Source organism: Oncorhynchus gorbuscha, unplaced genomic scaffold (assembly GCF_021184085.1).
Source record: "Oncorhynchus gorbuscha isolate QuinsamMale2020 ecotype Even-year unplaced genomic scaffold, OgorEven_v1.0 Un_scaffold_1293, whole genome shotgun sequence".
Lineage (NCBI taxonomy): Eukaryota > Metazoa > Chordata > Actinopteri > Salmoniformes > Salmonidae > Oncorhynchus > Oncorhynchus gorbuscha.
Genome location: NW_025746113.1, coordinates 25,001 through 45,000, shown reverse-complemented (window position 1 = coordinate 45,000; position 20,000 = coordinate 25,001). Strand labels below are relative to the sequence as shown.

Below are 20,000 nucleotides of genomic sequence, written 5' to 3'. Positions count from 1 at the left end.
AGGAGAGGAGAGGAGAGGGGAGGAGAGAGGAGAGGGGAGGGGAGGAGAAGAGAGGAGAGGAGAGGAGAGGAGAGGAGAGGAGAGGAGAGGAGAGGAGAGGAGAGGAGAGGAGAGGAGAGGAGAGGAGAGGGGAGGGGAGGAGAGGAGAGGAGAGAGGAGGGGAGGAGAGGAGAGGAGAGGGGAGGAGAGGAGAGGAGAGGGGAGGAGAAGAGAGAGGAGAGGAGAGGAGAGGGAGAGGAGAGGAGAGGAGAGGAGAGGAGAGGAGAGGAGAGGAGAGGGGAGGAGAAGAGAGGAGAGGAGAGGAGAGGAGGAGGAGAGGAGAGGAGAGGAGAGGAGAGGAGAGGAGAGGAGAGGGAGAGGAGAGGAGAGGAGAGGGAGGGGAGGGGGGGGAGGGGAGGGAGAGATGAGGGGGGAGAGATGGGGAGGGGAGAGGGGAGGAGGGGAGAGGAGATGGGGATGGGGGAGAGGGAGGGGGATGGGGAGGGGGGAGAGGTGGGGATGGGGAAGAGGGGGGATGGGGAGGGGAGGGGAGGTCAGGAGAGGGGAGTGGAGGAAGGGAGTGGATGGGGAGGGGGATGGGAGAGGAGAGGAGGGGAGGGGTTGAGGGTGTGGGGAGGACACACACACTCTCCTCTCCTCTCCTCTCCAGACCTGACGAAATGCATGCACACCTACAAGCATACACTCACACACACACACACAAACACACACAAACCCTCAGCTGGTTGTGTATCTGTCTCCAGGTGATCACCCTGGAAGGCTGGGTAGAGATCATGTACTATGTAATGGATGCTCACTCCTTCTACAACTTCATCTACTTCATCTTCCTCATCATCGTAAGTACACTACACACACCAACATGACGCTATCACAACAAATCTGTACTGTGTTTTGTCAATCAGTTTGTAACTGGGCTTCCACCACAAAACAATGCCCTGTTAGGTTTGCATAAATCTGATAACAGGAAGCAGGAAATCAGGAATCGTGTAACCAGGAATCCAGGCTAACCTATAGGAAATGTGGGAAAGTTACCAGAATGTTGCAACACTACACCCTATGTGGTAAGAGATTGATTGAGATAGTTTGCCTTTCTTTTTATTCATACGCAAACTGGCCTTCAGTGTTTATGGGCAAAGGTCCTCCAACTGAAACATGAGGAGGTAGTGTGATACACTCCTTCCACTCTGGCTTTGTAAGTGATTCCTCTTTCCCTCCGAGGGCTCATCTCCTGGCCCTCATAATGCTCCCATGGGACTCGTTTCTGACTGGCAGATTTCAGTGTTAATAGACTTGTAAAATCAGACCGTAAGATACACGGTTTCCAGAATCAATGGCCGGGTAGACAGTAAAGTGAATTTATCTGAGGCTTAATCTCTGTAATGGATGTGAGTGCAAAGAGGGGGCTGAAAGTTTGGCCCCGCCTCCTGTTCCTCCTGTTTATTCTTACTTTATTGGCGGCCATGTTTTTGAAGAAACACTGGTGAATACGCCTGAAGATGGAGAAACACTGGTGAATACACCTGAAGATGGAGAAACACTGGTGAATACGCCTGAAGATGGAGAAACACTGGTGAATACACCTGAAGATGGAGAAACACTGGTGAATACGCCTGAAGATGGAGAAACACTGGTGAATACACCTGAAGATGGAGAAACACTGGTGAATACACCTGAAGATGGAGAAACACTGGTGAATACGCCTGAAGATGGAGAAACACTGGTGAATACGCCTGAAGATGGAGAAACACTGGTGAATACACCTGAAGATGGAGAAACACTGGTGAATACGCCTGAAGATGGAGAAACACTGGTGAATACGCCTGAAGATGGAGAAACACTGGTGAATACGCCTGAAGATGGAGAAACACTGGTGAATACGCCTGAAGATGGAGAAACACTGGTGAATACGCCTGAAGATGGAGAAACACTGGTGAATACGCCTGAAGATGGAGAAACACTGGTGAATACGCCTGAAGATGGAGAAACACACGGACCGTTTAGAATATCCGGTGGAGGGAGATTAGGGAGAGAGAAGGGAGAAGAGGGAGGAGAAGGGAGAGAGATGGGGTGGAGGAGGGACAGAGGAGGAGGATAGATGAGAAGAAGGAGGTGGGGAGGAGGGAGAGAGAGGGAGGAGAAGGGAGAAGGAGGGAGAAGAGGGAGGAGGAGGCAGAGGAGGGAGAGAGATGGGGAGGAGGTTGAGAGGAGGAGGAGGGATGGGGAGAAGGAGGGAGAGACATGGGGAGAATGGTGAGAGAGAGAGAGATGAGGAGGGAGAGAGAAAGAGGAAGAGGAGGGAGAGAGATGGGGAGGAAGAGGGGAGAGATGGAGAGAGAAATGGGGGAGGAGGAGGAGATACAGTATAAAGAGAGAATGAAGGAGTATGAAAAGAGAGGAGTGAGAGAGGAAGAAATGGATATGAAAGAGAAGTGTGCAAATATAGAGGAATATTGAAAAGAGAGAGGTGAGAAGAGAGGGATGAAAGACAGAGGAGATAAGATAAGGGGAGAAGAGAAGAGAGGGTGTCTAGCCTGCATACTTCAGAGCGAAACAGGTTGAGATGTCTGTATCTCTGCAGGCGTCAGGCTGCTCTGTGGCACCCGGCGGCCATTTTAATCCACGCCTCGCGGCGTGCCGTCTGACTAGCGATAGATCTTAATCCGGTTTGGGTCACAGCGAGTGACCGAATTAGCATTAGCGTTTAATTAGGAACGATCAGAGTGGTGGGCTCCTCGTCGCGAGTGTGTGACACATATGCAGTGCACACACGTCTACCCACACACACATACTTGTGATGCGGATCCTAACAGAGAGGCATGCTGTCCCCAAGATGATGCCATGTCATCATGTGTTCATATCCCAGCATGCATTGCCAGACGGCCCTCTGAGGACTCAGAGGAAGTGACTGCTGTGAATTATGGGTAATTATTTGAAGGAAAGGAGACGGGATCATATACGGTGTTGACATTCTCAAATAAGCTTATGAGGGAAACATCATTGAGGGAAACAGCAATACTATACAGTTAGACTAGGGGCTCCCGAGTGGCACAGCGACCTAAGGCACTGCATCTCAGTGCTAGAGGTGTCACTACACACCCTGCTATGAGACCAGGCTGTATCACAACCAGTTGTGATTGGGAGTCCCATAGGGCGTTGCACATTTCGCCCAGCATCGTCATGGGTTAGGCTTTGGCCAGGGTAGGCCGTCATTGTAAATAAGAATTTTTTTCTTAACTGACTTGCCAAGTTAAATTGAAAATAGACTGTTATTGGTTAGCTTTTTGAGAGGACAGTCATAAACCTGTTGCGCTCATGCTCTTATCTTTACGACCACAGAGCTGCTCCTCTCCAGACCCTCCCCTCTAACAACACATTCACATTATTACCATGCAGAGACTCCTCAATGTCATCCCCACCAACAGGAGCAGGGGATCTTTTCTAGTCTCTTGAGTTTGTGTTCAATTCAATCAAACCAGCATTGCAGTAGCTCGTTTTGAATGGTTAAATAAAATCATGGAATGGTTTGGGTTTCTGTAAAACTTACTACTGCAAAGAGGTAGACAAAGAGGTAGACTCCTTTCACAGGTACAGTTGAAGTGGGAAGTTTACATACATTTAGGTTGGAGTCATTACAACTCGTTTTTTCAACCACTCCACAAATTTCTTGTTAACAAATTATAGTTTTAGCAAGTCAGTTAGGACATCTACATCTAGTCAATTTTCCCAAAATTGTTTACAGACAGATTATTTCACTTATAATTCACTGTATCACAATTCCAGTGGGTCAGAAGTTAACATTCACTAAATTGACTGTGCCTTTAAACAGCTTGGAAAATTCCAGAAAATGGTGTCATGCATTTAGAAGCTTCTGATAGGCTAATAGACATCATTTGAGTCAATTGGAGGTGTACCTGTGGATGTATTTCAAGGCCTACCTTCAAACTCAGTGCCTCTTTGCTTGACATCATAGGAAAATCAAAAGGAATCAGATAGATGGCATCATGAGTGTCACGCCCTGGTCTAAGTATTTTGTGTTTTTCTTCATGTATTGGGTCAGGCCAGGGTGTGGCATGGAGCTTTTGTATTGTGGTGTGTTTTGTCTTGGGGTTTTGGTGTGTATGTATTTGGGATTGTAGCTAGTGGGGTTATCTAGCAAAGTCTATGGCTGTCTGGAGGGTTCTCAATCAGAGGCAGGTGCTTATCGTTGTCTCTGATTGGGAACCATATTTAGGCAGCCATATTCTTTGAGTTTGTCGTGGGTGATTGTCCTTAGTGTCATTGTTCCTGTTGCTTTATTTAGTTGACAAGTATAGGCTGTTTCGGTTTTCATTACGTTTATTGTTTTGTAGTGTTTTGTGTTTATTTGTATTTACGTTAGTTTTTTCATTAAACATGGATCGCAATCTACACGCTGCAGTTTGGTCCGACTCTCCTTCACGACACCTAGAAAACCGTTACAGAATCACCCACCACCAACGGACCAAGCAGCGTGTTAACAGGCAGGAGCCACAGGAGAGGCAACAGAGGCAGCAGCAGCAGGAGCAGCAGCAGCTGCAGTGGGAGAGGCTGCACCACCTGGAGAAATGGACATGGGAGGAAGAACTGGACGGTAAAGGACCCTGGGCTCAGCCTGGAGAATACCCCAAGGAAGAACTGGAGGCGACGAAAGCTGAGAGGTGCAGATATGAGGAGGCAGCACGGTGTAGCGGATGGAAGCCTGAGAATCAGCCCCAAAAAATTATTGGGGGAGGGCTCAGGGAGAGTGTGGCAGAGTCAGGAGTCAGATCTGAGCCAACTCTCCCTGTGTATCGTGAGGAGCCGGTGTTGGAGGTGAGCGAAACAGAGACTGTGAAGGAGTTAATGGGGAAATTGGAGGAGAGAGAAATGAGGGAGTTGCTGTGTTGGCGCTTTTTGCATGGAATTCGCCCGACACAACGTGTTGGGGATTTGATGGCACCTGGGTTAGCGCTCCATACTCGTCCTGATGTGCATGTTAGTCGGCTGGTGAAGTTGGTGCCAGCCTCACGCACCAGGCCTTCTGTGCACATCCCTAGCCTTGCACGTCCTGTGTTAACACTGCTTTCAAGATCTCCAGTACGCCTTCACGGTCTAGCCCATCCTGTGCCACCTCCACACTCCAGTCCTCCGGTAGCAGCTCCCCGCACCAGGCTTCCTGTGCGTGTCCTCGATCCAGTACCACCAGTTCCAGCACCACGCACCAGGCCTTCAGTGCGCCTCGCCTGTTCAGCGCAGCCAGAGCCTTTCTCCTCTACAGCGCTGCCGGAGCCTCCCACCTGTTCAGCGCAGCCAGAGCCTTCCTCCTCTACAGCGCTGCCGGAGTCTCCCGCCTGTTTAGCGAAGCCAGAGCCTTTCTCCTCTCCTGCGCTGCCGGAGTCTCCCGCCTGTTCAGCGCAGCCAGAGCTGCCAGTCTGCATGGAGCAGCCAGAGCTGCCAGTCTGCATGGAGCAGCCAGAGCTGCCAGTCTGCATGGAGCAGCCAGAGCTGCCAGTCTGCATGGAGCAGCCAGAGCTGCCAGTCTGCATGGAGCAGCCAGAGCCGCCAGTCTGCATGGAGCAGCCAGAGCTGTCAGAATACATGGAGCAGCCAGAGCTGCCAGTCTGCATGAAGCAGCCAGTCTCCATGGAGCAGCCAGAGCTGTCGGTCTACATGGAGCAGCCAGAGCTGTCGGTCTACATGGAGCAGCCAGAGCTGCCAGTCTACATGGAGCAGCCAGAGCTGCCAGTCTACATGGAGCAGCCAGAGCTGCCAGTCTGCATGGAGCAGCCAGAGCTGCCAGTCTGCATGGAGCTGCCAGTCTGCATGGAGCTGCCAGTCTGCATGGAGCTGCCAGAGCTGTCAGTTGGCAAGGAGATGTCAGTCTGCAAGGAGCTGTCAGTCTGCAAGGAGCCGCCAGTCTGCCCAGCGCTGCCAGTGCCGCCAGTCTGCCCAGCGCTGCCAGTGCCGCCAGTCTGCCCAGTGCCGCCAGTGCCCCCAGTCTACCCAGCGCCGCCAGTGCTCCTAGTCTGCCCAGCGCCGCCAGTCTGCCCAGCGTCGCCAGTCTGTCAGGATCAGTTAGATCCACCAGTCAGCCAGTATCCACCAGTCTGCCAGGATCCGCCAGAAGTGCCAGTCAGCCAGGGTCCGCCAGAACTGCCCGTTGGCCAGAACTGCCCGTTGGCCAGGATCTGCCAGTCAGCCAGGATCCGCCAGTCAGCCAGGATCCGCCAGTCAGCCAGGATCTGCCAGATCTGCTAGTGAGCCAGGATCCGCCAGAAGTGCCCGTCGGCCAGAAGTGCCCGTCGGCCAGGATCTGCCAGCCGGCCAGGATCTGCCAGTCGGCCAGGATCTGCCAGTCGGCCAGGATCCGCCAGTCAGCCAAGATCTGCCAGATCTGCTAGTCGGCCAGGATCCGCCAGTCAGCCAAGATCTGCCAGATCTGCTAGTCAGCCAGGATCTGCCAGTCAGCCAGGATCTGGTAGATCCATCAACCTGCCTGAGATTCCTCTCACTCCTGAGGTTCCTCTCACTCCTGAGGTTCCTCTCACTCCTGAGGTTCCTCTCACTCCTGAGGTTCCTCTCACTCCTGAGCTTCCTCTCACTCCTGAGCTTCCTCTCACTCCTGAGCTTCCTCTCACTCCTGAGCTTCCTCTCACTCCTGAGCTTCCTCTCACTCCTGAGCTTCCTCTCACTCCTGAGCTTCCTCTCACTCCTGAGCTTCCTCTCACTCCCGAGCTTTCTCTCACTCCCGAGCTTTCTCTCACTCCCGAGCGTTCTCCAAGATGTGTGTGTGTGTGTGTGTGTGTGTGTGTGTGTGTGTGTGTGTGTGTGTGTGTGTGTGTGTGTGTGTGTGTGTGTGTGTGTGTGTGTGTGTGTGTGTGTGTGTGTGTGTGTGTGTGTGTGTGTGTGTGTGTGTGTGTGTGTGTGTGTGTGTGTGTGTGTGTGTGTGTGTGTGTGTGTGTGTGTGTGTGTGTGTGATCAGCAGGCTACTTTGATCCTAATCACCAGGAAGTCCAATATCCCTGATTCACAGTATTACTGCATTATGCACACACACGCACACAGACACCTGTCTGGAGGTGAATCAAAGGCCCCACACACCTGCAGACCAGCCCTGAACTAAGATCACAGATGGAGCCCTCCCCTTCTTTTTACATATCTCTGTCCTCTCTACTCCCTTCTCCTCTTCTCTCTACATATCTCTGTCCTCTCTACTCCCTTCTCCTCTTCTCTCTACATATCTGTCCTCTCTACTCCGTTCTCCTCTTCTCTCTACATATCTCTGTCCTCTCTACTCCCTTCTCCTCTTCTCTCTACATATCTCTGTCCTCTCTACTCCCTTCTCCTCTTCTCTCTACATATCTCTGTCCTCTCTACTCCCTTCTCCTCTTCTCTCTACATATCTCTGCCCTCTACTCCCTTCTCCTCTTCTCTCCACATATCTCTGTCCTCTACTCTCTTCTCCTTTTCTCTCTTCTCCTGTCCTTCCTTCCATATTCTCTCCCTCTTCTCTTCTCTCCTTTTCTCTCTTCTCCTTTCCTTCCTTCCATATTCTCTCCCTCTTCTCTTCTCTCTCCTCTTCTCTCTTCTCCTGTCCTTCCTTCCATATTCTCTCCCTCTTCTCTCTTCTCCTGTCCTTCCTTCCATATTCTCTCCCTCTTCTCTTCTCTCCTTTTCTCTCTTCTCCTTTCCTTCCTTCCATATTCTCTCCCTCTTCTCTTCTCTCTTCTCCTGTCCTTCCTTCCATATTCTCTCCCTCTTCTCTCTTCTCCTGTCCTTCCTTCCATATTCTCTCCCTCTTCTCTTCTCTCCTCTTCTCTCTTCTCATTTCCTTCCTTCCATATTCTCTCCCTCCTCTCTTCTCTCTTCTCCTGTCCTTCCTTCCATATTCTCTCCCTCTTCTCTTCTCTCCTCTTCTCTCTTCTCATTTCCTTCCTTCCATATTCTCTCCCTCTTCTCTTCTCTCTCCTCTCTCTCTCTCTCTCTCTTCTACAGTCTGCTATGAAGATTTAGAGGCTGCCTGGCACACGGCTTTGCTCACTCTCCTCTCCTCTTTTATCTCCTCTCCTCTCCTACCTTCCTATCTTCTCTATTCTCTTCTCTATTCTCTTCTCTATTCTCTTCTCTATTCTCTTCTCTATTCTCTTCTCTATTCTCTACTCTATTCTCTACTCTATTCTCTACTCTATTCTCTACTCTATTCTCTACTCTATTCTCTACTCTATTCTCTACTCTATTCTCTACTCTATTCTCTACTCTATTCTCTACTCTATTCTCTACTCTATTCTCTACTCTATTCTCTACTCTATTCTCTACTCTATTCTCTACTCTATTCTCTACTCTATTCTCTACTCTATTCTCTACTCTATTCTCTCTCTATTCTCTACTCTATTCTCTACTCTATTCTCTACTCTATTCTCTACTCTATTCTCTACTCTATTCTCTACTCTATTCTCTACTCTATTCTCTACTCTATTCTCTACTCTATTCTCTACTCTATTCTCTACTCTATTCTCTACTCTATTCTCTACTCTATTCTCTACTCTATTCTCTACTCTATTCTCTACTCTATTCTCTACTCTATTCTCTACTCTATTCTCTACTCTATTCTCTACTCTATTCTCTACTCTATTCTCTACTCTACTCTATCCTCTCCTCTCCTCTCCTCAGCTCTCCGTCTTTAAAGAGGCTTAGTGCTGTGTTTAATAGCTACACGTTGCTGCCACATCCGTCACACAGCTCCACACCCTCTGAGCCTGATCTACCTCTGGGAGAAGTGTGTGATGTGCATGTATGCTCTTTTGCCTGTGTGCATGCATGCATTAGTGTGGGTGAGTGTACAGATGCAATAATTGGACTCTGTTTCTCACAGCAGGAAAATAATCCTGAAGCAACAGGAAATGTGAATTATTATGTAGATTATAATTAATGATCATTTCTTGTAGGGGTTGATACATTTTTCGTAAGGCCAGATCAAGTCTGTGGAAATTACAAACGTTGAATACAATACAATTTGCATGTGAATAGAGCAGATGTGTGTGATGTTTGGAAGGCAACAGAGCTGTGTATAGCTACCCCTATGGGGTTTTTCTGGGTGGGGTTAGTGGGTTGTCTATCTCTCCTGTTGTTCTGATCAGGAGATTGAAGCTGTGCAGCAGAACCTAACAACTCAATACACCCCTTCCTGCCCCGCAGTCTACCTGTCAGATAACACTTCATCAACCCACAGGGTCAGCCAAGGGCCAGGTGAACTCCTGGGAGTTCATTCTGTGTAATCGTTCACTTCCCTTGTATGGATTTAGAGGAAATGGACTGGTGTAAGTATTATGGTTTCACCAATCCAAAGCTTATGAGGGGCAAGTTGAGGAGAAGGATAGAGAATGCAGTGGTTCTCTCTTTTCTGACTCACACACAGAGAGAGGGAGTGTGTGTGTATTAACCTCTCTGGGATATGTGGGATGGTAGTGTCCCACCTCGCCAACAGCCAGTGAAATTGCAGGGCGCCAAATTCAAAACAACAGAAATCCCATAATTAAAATTCCTCAAACATACAAGTATTTTACACCATTTCAAAGATACACTTGTTGTAAATCCAGCCACGGTGTCCGATTGCAAAAAGGCTTTACGAAGGAAGCACACCAAACGATTATGTTAGGTCAGAGCCAAGTCACAGACAAACACAGCCATTTTTCCAGCCAAAGAGAGGAGTCACAAAAAGCAGAAATAGAGATTAAATTAATCACTAACCTTTGATGATCTTCATCAGATGACACTCATAGGACTTCATGTTACACAATACATGTATGTTTTGTTCGATAAAGTTCATATTTATATCCAAAAATCTCAGTTTACATTGGCGCGTTACGTTCAGTAATGTTTTGCTTCCAAAACATCATCAGCCACATGCATTTACAGAAATACTCATCATAAATGTTGATGAAAATACAAGTGTTATGCATGGAGCTTTAGATAAACTTCTCCTTAACTTATTGGATATAGGGGGCACTCTTTTAATTTATGGATAAAAAAACGTTCCCGTTTTAAACAAGATATTTTGTCACAAAAAGATGCTCGACTATGCATATAATTGACAGCTTTGGAAAGAAAACACTCTGACGTTTCCAAAACTGAAAAGATATTGTCTGTGAGTGCCACAGAACTAATGCTACAGGCGAAACCAAGATGAAATTTCATACAGGAAGTGCCCCAGATTTTGAATGCGCTGTGTTCCAAATGTCTCCTTATATGGCTGTGTGTGGGTCACGAATGAGCTTAGACTTTCTGTCGTTTCCCCAAGGTGTCGACAGCATTGTGAGGTATTTGTAGGCAAATCATTGGAAGATTGACCTTAAGAGACTACATCTACCAGGTGGCCGCTTGGTGTCCTCCGTCGCAATTATTGCGTAATCTCCAGCTGCGTGTCTTTTTCAGTTGGCTTCGAGGAGAAACACAGCTGCCACGAATGATTTATCATTGAATAGATATGTGAAAAACACCTTGAGGATTGATTCTAAACAATGTTTGCCATGATTCTGTCGATATTATGGAGTTAATTTGGTAAAAAGTTTGGCGTTGTAGAGACTGCATTTTCAGATTTTTTTCTTAGCCAAACGTGATGAACAAAACGGAGCGATTTCTCCTACACAAATAATATTTTTGGGAAAAACTGAACATTTGCTATCTAACTGAGAGTCTCCTCATTGAAAACATCTGAAGTTCTTCAAAGGTAAATTATTTTATTTGAATGCTTTTCTTGTTTTTGTGAAAATGTTGCCTGCTGAATGCTAGGCTTAATGCTATGCTAGCTATCAATACTCTTACACAAATGCTTGTGTAGCTATGGTTGAAAAGCATATTTAGAAAATATGAGATGACAGTGTTGTTAACAAAAGGCTAAGCTTGTGAGTGAATATATTTCTTTAATTTCATTTGCGATTTTCATGAATAGTTAACGTTGCGTTATGGTAATGAGCTTGAGGCTATAATTACGCTCCCGGATACGGGATTGCTCGACGCAAGAAGTTAATGCAACCGCTGTGTCCGATTTCAAAAAAGCTTTACCGAAAAAGCACACCATGCAATAATCTGAGTACAGCGCTCAGACAACAAAACAAGCCAAACAGATATCCGCCATGTTGTGGAGTCAACAGAAGTCAGAAATAGCATTAGAATGCACTCCCAGGAATCCCAGTTCCACAATAAATGTTTGATTTATTCGATAAAGTCCATTTATGTCCAAATACCTCCTTTTTGTTTGCGCGTTTAGTACACAATACAAACTCACGAGGCGCGGGCAAGTCCAGGCGAAAGTTCAGACAAAAAGTCAAAAAGTCATATTACAGTTCGTAGAAACATGTCAAACGAAGTACAGAATCAATCTTTAGGATGTTTTTATCATAAATCTTCAATAATGTTTCAACCGGAGAATTCCTTTGTCTGTAGAAATGCAATGGAATGCAGGTTGCTAACACGTGAGCTCGCTCTTCCAGATCTGCCAGTCAGCCAGACTCTTCCAGACCTGCCAGTCAGCCAGACTCTTCCAGATCCGCCAGACTCTTCCAGATCCGCCAGTCAGCCAGACTCTTCCAGATCCGCCAGTCAGCCAGACTCTTCCAGATCAGCCAGGATCCGCCAGTCAGCCAGGATCCGCCAGTCAGCCAGGATCCGCCAGTCAGCCAGGATCCGCCAGTCAGCCAGACTCTTCCAGATCTGCCAATCAGCCAGACTCTTCCAGATCCGCCAGTTAGCCAGGATCTACAAGAACCGCCAGCCAGCCAGGATCTGCCAGATCCAACTACCTGCCTGAGCTTCCTCTCAGTGCTGAACGTCTTCTCAGTGCTGAACGTCTTCTCAGTGCTGAGAGGTCTTCTCAGTGCTGAGCTTCCTCTCAGTGCTGAGCTTCCTCTCAGTGCTGAGCCTCCTCTCAGTGCTGAGCTTCCTCTCAGTGCTGAGCTTCCTCTCAGTGCTGAGCTTCCCCTCAGTGCTGAGCTTCCCCTCAGTGCCGAGCTTCCCCTCAGTGCCGAGCTTCCCCTCAGTGCCGAGCTTCCCCTCAGTGCCGAGCTTCCCCCCAGTGCCGAGCTTCCCCCCAGTGCCGAGCTTCCCCCCAGTGCCGAGCTTCCCCCAGTGCCGAGCTTCCCCCAGTGCCGAGCTTCCCCCAGTGCCGAGCTTCCCCCCAGTGCCGAGCTGTCCCTCAGTCCCGAGCTGCCCCTCAGTCCAGTGGGGTTCTGGGTGAGGACTACTAGGCCATGGTCCAGTGGCGAGGGTGGACTATCCAAGGATGCGAGGAGGAGGGACTAAGACTTTGATAGAGTGGGGTCCACGTCCAGGCGCAGGAGCCGCCACCATGGACAGACGCCCACCCAGACCCTCCCCTATAGTTTTGGTGTGCGTCCGGGAGTCCGCACCTTGGGGGAAGGGGGTTCTGTCACGCCCTGGTCAAAGTATTTTGTGTTTATCTTCATTTATTTGGTCAGGCCAGGGTGTGACATGGGTTTTTGTATGTGGTGTGTTGATATTGGGATTGTAGCTTAGTGGGGTGTTCTAGTTAAGTCTATGGCTGTCTGAAGTGGTTCTCAATCAGAGGCAGGTGTTTATCGTTGTCTCTGATTGGGAACCATATTTAGGCAGCCATATTCTTTGAGTGTTTCGTGGGTGATTGTCCTTAGTGTCCTGATGTCCTTGTTCTGTGTGTATGTGCACCAGTATTAGGCTGTTTCGGTTTTCGTTACGTTTATTGTTTTGTAGTGTTTGTATTTAGATTCGTGTTGCTTCAGTTTAATAAACATGGATCGCAATCTACACGTCGCATTTTGGTCCGGCTCTCCTTCACCGCAAGAAAGCCGTAACATTATTTGCATTGGGTATCATCTTTTATTTATTTTTTCTGTCTCTCCTGATAACACTCTGTTAGAAACTACAGCCTCCCTAGACCTTTAGAATGAGTGCTAACAATACATTAGCATCGCTAAGGGGGAAACAGCACACTCAATACTCAATACTGCCCCCAGTCCCAAATAAGTTATTAGCAGAGAGAGAGAGAGAGAGAGAGAGAGTATTAACAGAGAGCGAGAGTATTAACAGAGAGGGAGGGAGTATTAACAGAGGGAGAGTATTATCAGAGTGAGAGGGAGAGAGTATTATCAGAGATATAGTATTAACAGAGAGTGAGAGAATTAACAGAGAGAGAGATAGTATTAACAGAGAGAGAGAGTATTAACAGAGAGAGAGAGAATTAACAGAGAGAGAGAGAATTAACAGAGAGAGAGAGAGAATTAACAGAGAGAGAGATAGTATTAACAGAGAGAGAGAGAGAATTAACAGAGAGAGAGATAGTATTAACAGAGAGGGAGAGAATTAACAGAGAGATATAGTATTAACAGAGAGAGAGAATTAACAGAGAGAGAGATAGTATTAACAGAGAGAGAGATAGTATTAACAGAGAGAGATATAGTATTAACAGAGAGAGATATAGTATTAACAGAGAGAGAGATAGTATTAACAGAGAGAGAGATAGTATTAACAGAGAGAGATATAGTATTAACAGAGAGAGAGAGAATTAACAGAGAGAGATATAGTATTAACAGAGAGAGAGTATTAACAGAGAGAGAGAATTAACAGAGAGAGATATAGTATTAACAGAGAGAGAGATAGTATTAACAGAGAGAGATATAGTATTAACAGAGAGAGATATAGTATTAACAGAGAGAGATATAGTATTAACAGAGAGAGAGAGAGAATTAACAGAGAGAGATATAGTATTAACAGAGAGAGAGTATTAACAGAGAGAGAGAATTAACAGAGAGAGAGTATTAACAGAGAGAGAGAGAATTAACAGAGAGAGAGAGATAGTATTAACAGAGAGAGATATAGTATTAACAGAGAGAGATATAGTATTAACAGAGAGAGAGAATTAACAGAGAGAGAGAGAGAATTAACAGAGAGAGAGATAGTATTAACAGAGCGTATTATATACAGGGTATTATTAACAGAGTATTATATACGGAGAGTATTATAAACAGAGATAATTATAAACAGAGAGTATTATAAACAGAGAGGGCATTATAAACAGAGTATTATAAACAGAGCGTATTATAAACAGAGTATTATGAACAGAGAGCATTATTAACAGAGCATTATTAACAGAGTATTATTAACAGAGTATTATAAACATAGTATTATAAACAGAGTATTATCAAACGGAGAGTATTATAAACAGAGAGCATTATAAACAGAGTATTAATAACAGAGCATTATAAACAGGGTATTAAAAATAGAGAGTATTATAAACGGAGTATTATCAACAGAGTATTATAAACGGAGACTATTATAAACAGAGAGCATTATAAACAGAATATTATTAGCAGAGTATTATAAACAGAGATTATTATAAACAGAGAGTATTTTTAACATAGTATTAAATACGGATAGTATTATACACAGAGTATTACAAACCGAGTATTATGAACAGAGTATTATAAACAGAGCGTATTACATTTACATTTAAGTCATTTAGCAGACGCTCTTATCCAGAGCGACTTACAAATTGGTGCATTCACCTTATTATACACCGAGCGTATTATAAACTGAGAGTATTATAAACTGAGAGTATTATAAACTGAGAGTATTATAAACTGTGAGTATTATAAACTGTGAATATTATAAACAGAGTGAGACATTGTGTCTACTTGCATTGGGTATCTTCTTTTATTTATTTTTTCTGTCTCTCCTGATAACACTCTGTTAGAAACTACAGCCTCCCTAGACCTTTAGAATGAGTGCTAACATCACACTGGCGTCGCTAAGGGGGAAACAGCACACAAACAGCACACTTTATTAGCATCAATGCTATCTTGAGAGGAAAAAGCAGCAACAGTGTATGCTGTATGTTCGGGTGGGTAGAAGGTGGTCGACCAATACTGAAGGAGACATACCGTTTACATCTAACTCCCAAGTGATGAGACCAGAGGCAGATCTGGATTCTAATGATGAAGGAATGATTGTCTAATGTGTTAGAGATATTCTGCTTGTCATTTGTTAGTATAATGTGTTACTCCTCTGGCCATCAGTAAAATAAAGTCCTGCTCTATGTATTTGCCCTCCTACTCTCTTCTACCTCCTCTTTGGCTCTGGCCTCTCTACTCCCCATCTACTGTATTATCATCCTCCTCTTTCCCTCAGTCTGCAGTAAAGGTAAACCTAATGAAGTACCTCAAGATATGTCTGGAGGCCTGGGGTCCCCCTGATTGTTATTCAATCATCTCAAAGCCAAAAAGTGAATCTTGCACGCGCTGACCAGCAGCAACTCCATTATAGACGACCAGTGGTCTTCCACTGTATGTATCTGTGTGTGTTTCTGGTTGGCCTTCAGCACTCACTACAGTAACTCTGTGTTTGTAACTCACCTCTGATTATCCACCACTTCACAGATTGGCTCGTTCTTCATGATCAACCTCTGTCTGGTGGTCATCGCCACCCAGTTCAGTGAGACCAAGCAGCGGGAGCACCAGCTGATGCAGGAGCAGCGGGCCCAGTGCCTGTCCTCCTCTACCCTGGCCAGCCTGCATGAACCGGGGGACTGCTACGAAGAGCTCTTCCAGCTGGTCTGCCACATACTGCGCAAGGCCCGCAGGAGGTCTGTAGCCCTGTATAACCAACTGAGAGGAAGGCCTCTGCCACCACCGCCCACTAGAGGGAGAGGAAGAGGAGGAGGAAGAGGAGGAGGGAGTGCGAACGGAGGGGAAAGGCATCACCTGAGGCAGCCACGCCGTAAGTGGGAGGCAGTGGGTGGGAGGATGAGAGAAAGGGTTTTTGTTAAATGTCTAAACTTGAACTTTAACATGATATTAGCCTCTTTCACATTGTTTCGTGCGAGCCAGTGCGATGAGTCTTGTTTAATCTCTCGACTTTTAAACCTCTTTGGCGCTATCAAACGCTGGCTTACATGGATATAGTGAGACAATGTGAAAGTGTCTATTGATGCTGTTAATGACATGCTGATTCTTTCTCACACTCCCTCTCCATCTTTCATTAGAATCTCCCTGTCCTCACCAAAGCAAGCTGGACCTAGTCCACAGCTCCCAACCCCTGGGCAACTCCATCGCCCTGGCCGTCCCTCAAAACACAGAGGACTGCCCTCAGTGCGCTGCGGCACTGTCACTCAGGGAGGGGACGGGAGCTGTGGGCGACTCGGCCAATGGGGAGGAGGAGGAGGGGGCTGTGGAGGAGACGGACAGGGAGGAGAACCACTTGGAGGAGAAAGTGGAAGAGGGGGAGGGAGTGAAGAAGAAGAGGAAGAGGAGGTCGTGTTTTGGACACTGTAAGGACATGTGGGATGAGATGAGGAAGAAACTTTGGGGCATCGTGGAGAGCAAATACTTCAATAGAGGAATCATGATCGCTATTCTCATCAATACTATCAGCATGGGGATAGAACATCACAACCAGGTAAATATACTATTCTCATCAATACTATCAGCATGGGGATAGAACATCACAACCACGTAAATATATTATTCTCATCAATACTATCAGCATGGGGATAGAACATCACAACCAGGTAAATATACTATTCTCATCAATACTATCAGCATGAACATCACAACCAGGTAAATATACTATTCTTATCAATACTATCAGCATGAACATCACAACCAGGTAAATATAATATTCTCATCAATACTATCAGCATGGGGATAGAACATCACAACCAGGTAAATATACTATTCTCATCAATACTATCAGCATGGGGATAGAACATCACAACCAGGTAAATATACTATTCTCATCAATACTATCAGCATGGGGATAGAACATCACAACCAGGTAAATATACTATTCTCATCAATACTATCAACATCACAACCAGGTAAATATACTATTCTCATCAATACTATCAGCATGGGGATAGAACATCACAACCAGGTAAATATACTATTCTCACCAATACTATCAGCATGATCATCACAACCAGGTAAATATACTATTCTCATCAATACTATCAGCATGAACATCACAACCAGGTAAATATACTATTCTCATCAATACTATCAGCATGGGGATAGAACATCACAACCAGGTAAATATACTATTCTCACCAATACTATCAGCATGATCATCACAACCAGGTAAATATACTATTCTCACCAATACTATCAGCATGATCATCACAACCAGGTAAATATACTATTCTCACCAATACTATCAGCATGATCATCACAACCAGGTAAATATACTATTCTCACCAATACTATCAGCATGATCATCACAACCAGGTAAATATACTATTCTCATCAATACTATCAGCATGAACATCACAACCAGGTAAATATACTATTCTCACCAATACTATCAGCATGATCATCACAACCAGGTAAATATACTATTCTCACCAATACTATCAGCATGATCATCACAACCAGGTAAATATACTATTCTCACCAATACTATCAGCATGATCATCACAACCAGGTAAATATACTATTCTCACCAATACTATCAGCATGATCATCACAACCAGGTAAATATACTATTCTCACCAATACTATCAGCATGATCATCACAACCAGGTAAATATACTATTCTCACCAATACTATTCTCACAACCAGGTAAATATACTATTCTCATCAATACTATCAGCATGAACATCACAACCAGGTAAATATACTATTCTCACCAATACTATCAGCATGAACATCACAACCAGGTAAATATACTATTCTCATCAATACTATCAGCATGAACATCACAACCAGGTAAATATACTATTCTCATCAATACTATCAGCATGGGGATAGAACATCACAACCAGGTAAATATACTATTCTCACCAATACTATCAGCATGATCATCACAACCAGGTAAATATACTATTCTCACCAATACTATCAGCATGATCATCACAACCAGGTAAATATACTATTCTCACCAATACTATCAGCATGATCATCACAACCAGGTAAATATACTATTCTCACCAATACTATCAGCATGATCATCACAACCAGGTAAATATACTATTCTCATCAATACTATCAGCATGAACATCACAACCAGGTAAATATACTATTCTCACCAATACTATCAGCATGATCATCACAACCAGGTAAATATACTATTCTCACCAATACTATCAGCATGATCATCACAACCAGGTAAATATACTATTCTCACCAATACTATCAGCATGATCATCACAACCAGGTAAATATACTATTCTCACCAATACTATCAGCATGATCATCACAACCAGGTAAATATACTATTCTCACCAATACTATCAGCATGATCATCACAACCAGGTAAATATACTATTCTCACCAATACTATCAGCATGATCATCACAACCAGGTAAATATACTATTCTCATCAATACTATCAGCATGAACATCACAACCAGGTAAATATACTATTCTCACCAATACTATCAGCATGAACATCACAACCAGGTAAATATACTATTCTCATCAATACTATCAGCATGAACATCACTACCAGGTAAATATACTATTCTCATCAATACTATCAGCATGAACATCACAACCAGGTAAATATACTATTCTCATCAATACTATCAGCATGAACATCACTACCAGGTAAATATACTATTCTCATCAATACTATCAGCATGAACATCACAACCAGGTAAATATACTATTCTCATCAATACTATCAGCATGGAACATCACAACCAGGTAAATATACTATTCTCATCAATACTATCAGCATGAACATCACTACCAGGTAAATATACTATTCTCATCAATACTATCAGCATGAACATCACAACCAGGTAAATATACTATTCTCATCAATACTATCAGCATGAACATCACAACCAGGTAAATATACTATTCTCATCAATACTATCAGCATGAACATCACAACCAGGTAAATATACTATTCTCATCAATACTATTTGCATTGAAAACCACCAAAGGTGAACTATAACACAGTCAGGGAGTACAGCACATATACACAATGTGCACAACAACAGTATTGCTCTTCAGTCCCCAAAGCTAACCCAATGACTTTAGCTTAGTGGGCTAACAAGGTCGAGATGTGTCCAATGGATGACGCACAAGTAGTACAAGTCACTGGAGGTCAGGTATCAGTGACGTACATGGAGCACTATCAATATGGGAATGTAGTGTTCCATTATACACCCACCACAACGATATCAGTAGAAAACAGCAGGGTAGGTACACCTCAACCTGCTTTAGGTGCTGTCTGTCTATCTGGCTGGCTGGCTGGCTGATGGATGGGAATGTATTGTTCCATTATACACCCACCACAACGATATCAGTAGAAAACAGCAGGGTAGGTACACCTCAACCTGCTTTAGGTGCTGTCTGTCTGTCTGTCTGTCTGGCTGACTGATGGGAATGTATTGTTCCATTATACACCCACCACAACGATATCAGTAGAAAACAGCAGGGTAGGTACACCTCAACCTGCTTTAGGTGCTGTCTGTCTGTCTGGCTGACTGATGGGAATGTATTGTTCCATTATACACCCACCACAACGATATCAGTAGAAAACAGCAGGGTAGGTACACCTCAACCTGCTTTAGGTGCTGTCTGTCTGTCTGGCTGACTGATGGGAATGTATTGTTCCATTATACACCCACCACAACGATATCAGTAGAAAACAGCAGGGTAGGTACACCTCAACCTGCTTTAGGTGCTGTCTGTCTGGCTGGCTGTCTGGCTGACTGATGGGAATGTATTGTTCCATTATACACCCACCACAACGATATCAGTAGAAAACAGCAGGGTAGGTACACCTCAACCTGCTTTAGGTGCTGTCTGTCTGGCTGGCTGACTGATGGGAATGTATTGTTCCATTATACACCCACCACAACGATATCAGTAGAAAACAGCAGGGTAGGTACACCTCAACCTGCTTTAGGTGCTGTCTGTCTGGCTGGCTGGCTGGCTGTCTGGCTGGCTGACTTCTCTCCTGAGAGAGACAGAAGAAGAGAGGAAGGGAGGGAGCTGCCTGTGTG

General features: G+C 45.2%; 1 protein-coding gene across 1 annotated transcript in view; it reads left to right on the top strand.

Moving 5' to 3' along the window:
- Positions 1-20,000, top strand: part of LOC124022104 (voltage-dependent T-type calcium channel subunit alpha-1I-like) — a gene marked incomplete at its 3' end in the record, with an annotated part of 99,890 nt that overhangs the window by 55,221 nt on the left and 24,669 nt on the right. The window contains exons 6-8 of the mRNA XM_046337148.1: positions 744-836; positions 15,423-15,762; positions 16,028-16,440. Coding sequence (XP_046193104.1) covers positions 744-836; positions 15,423-15,762; positions 16,028-16,440 — 846 coding nt within the window. The remainder of the gene's footprint in view (positions 1-743; positions 837-15,422; positions 15,763-16,027; positions 16,441-20,000) is intronic.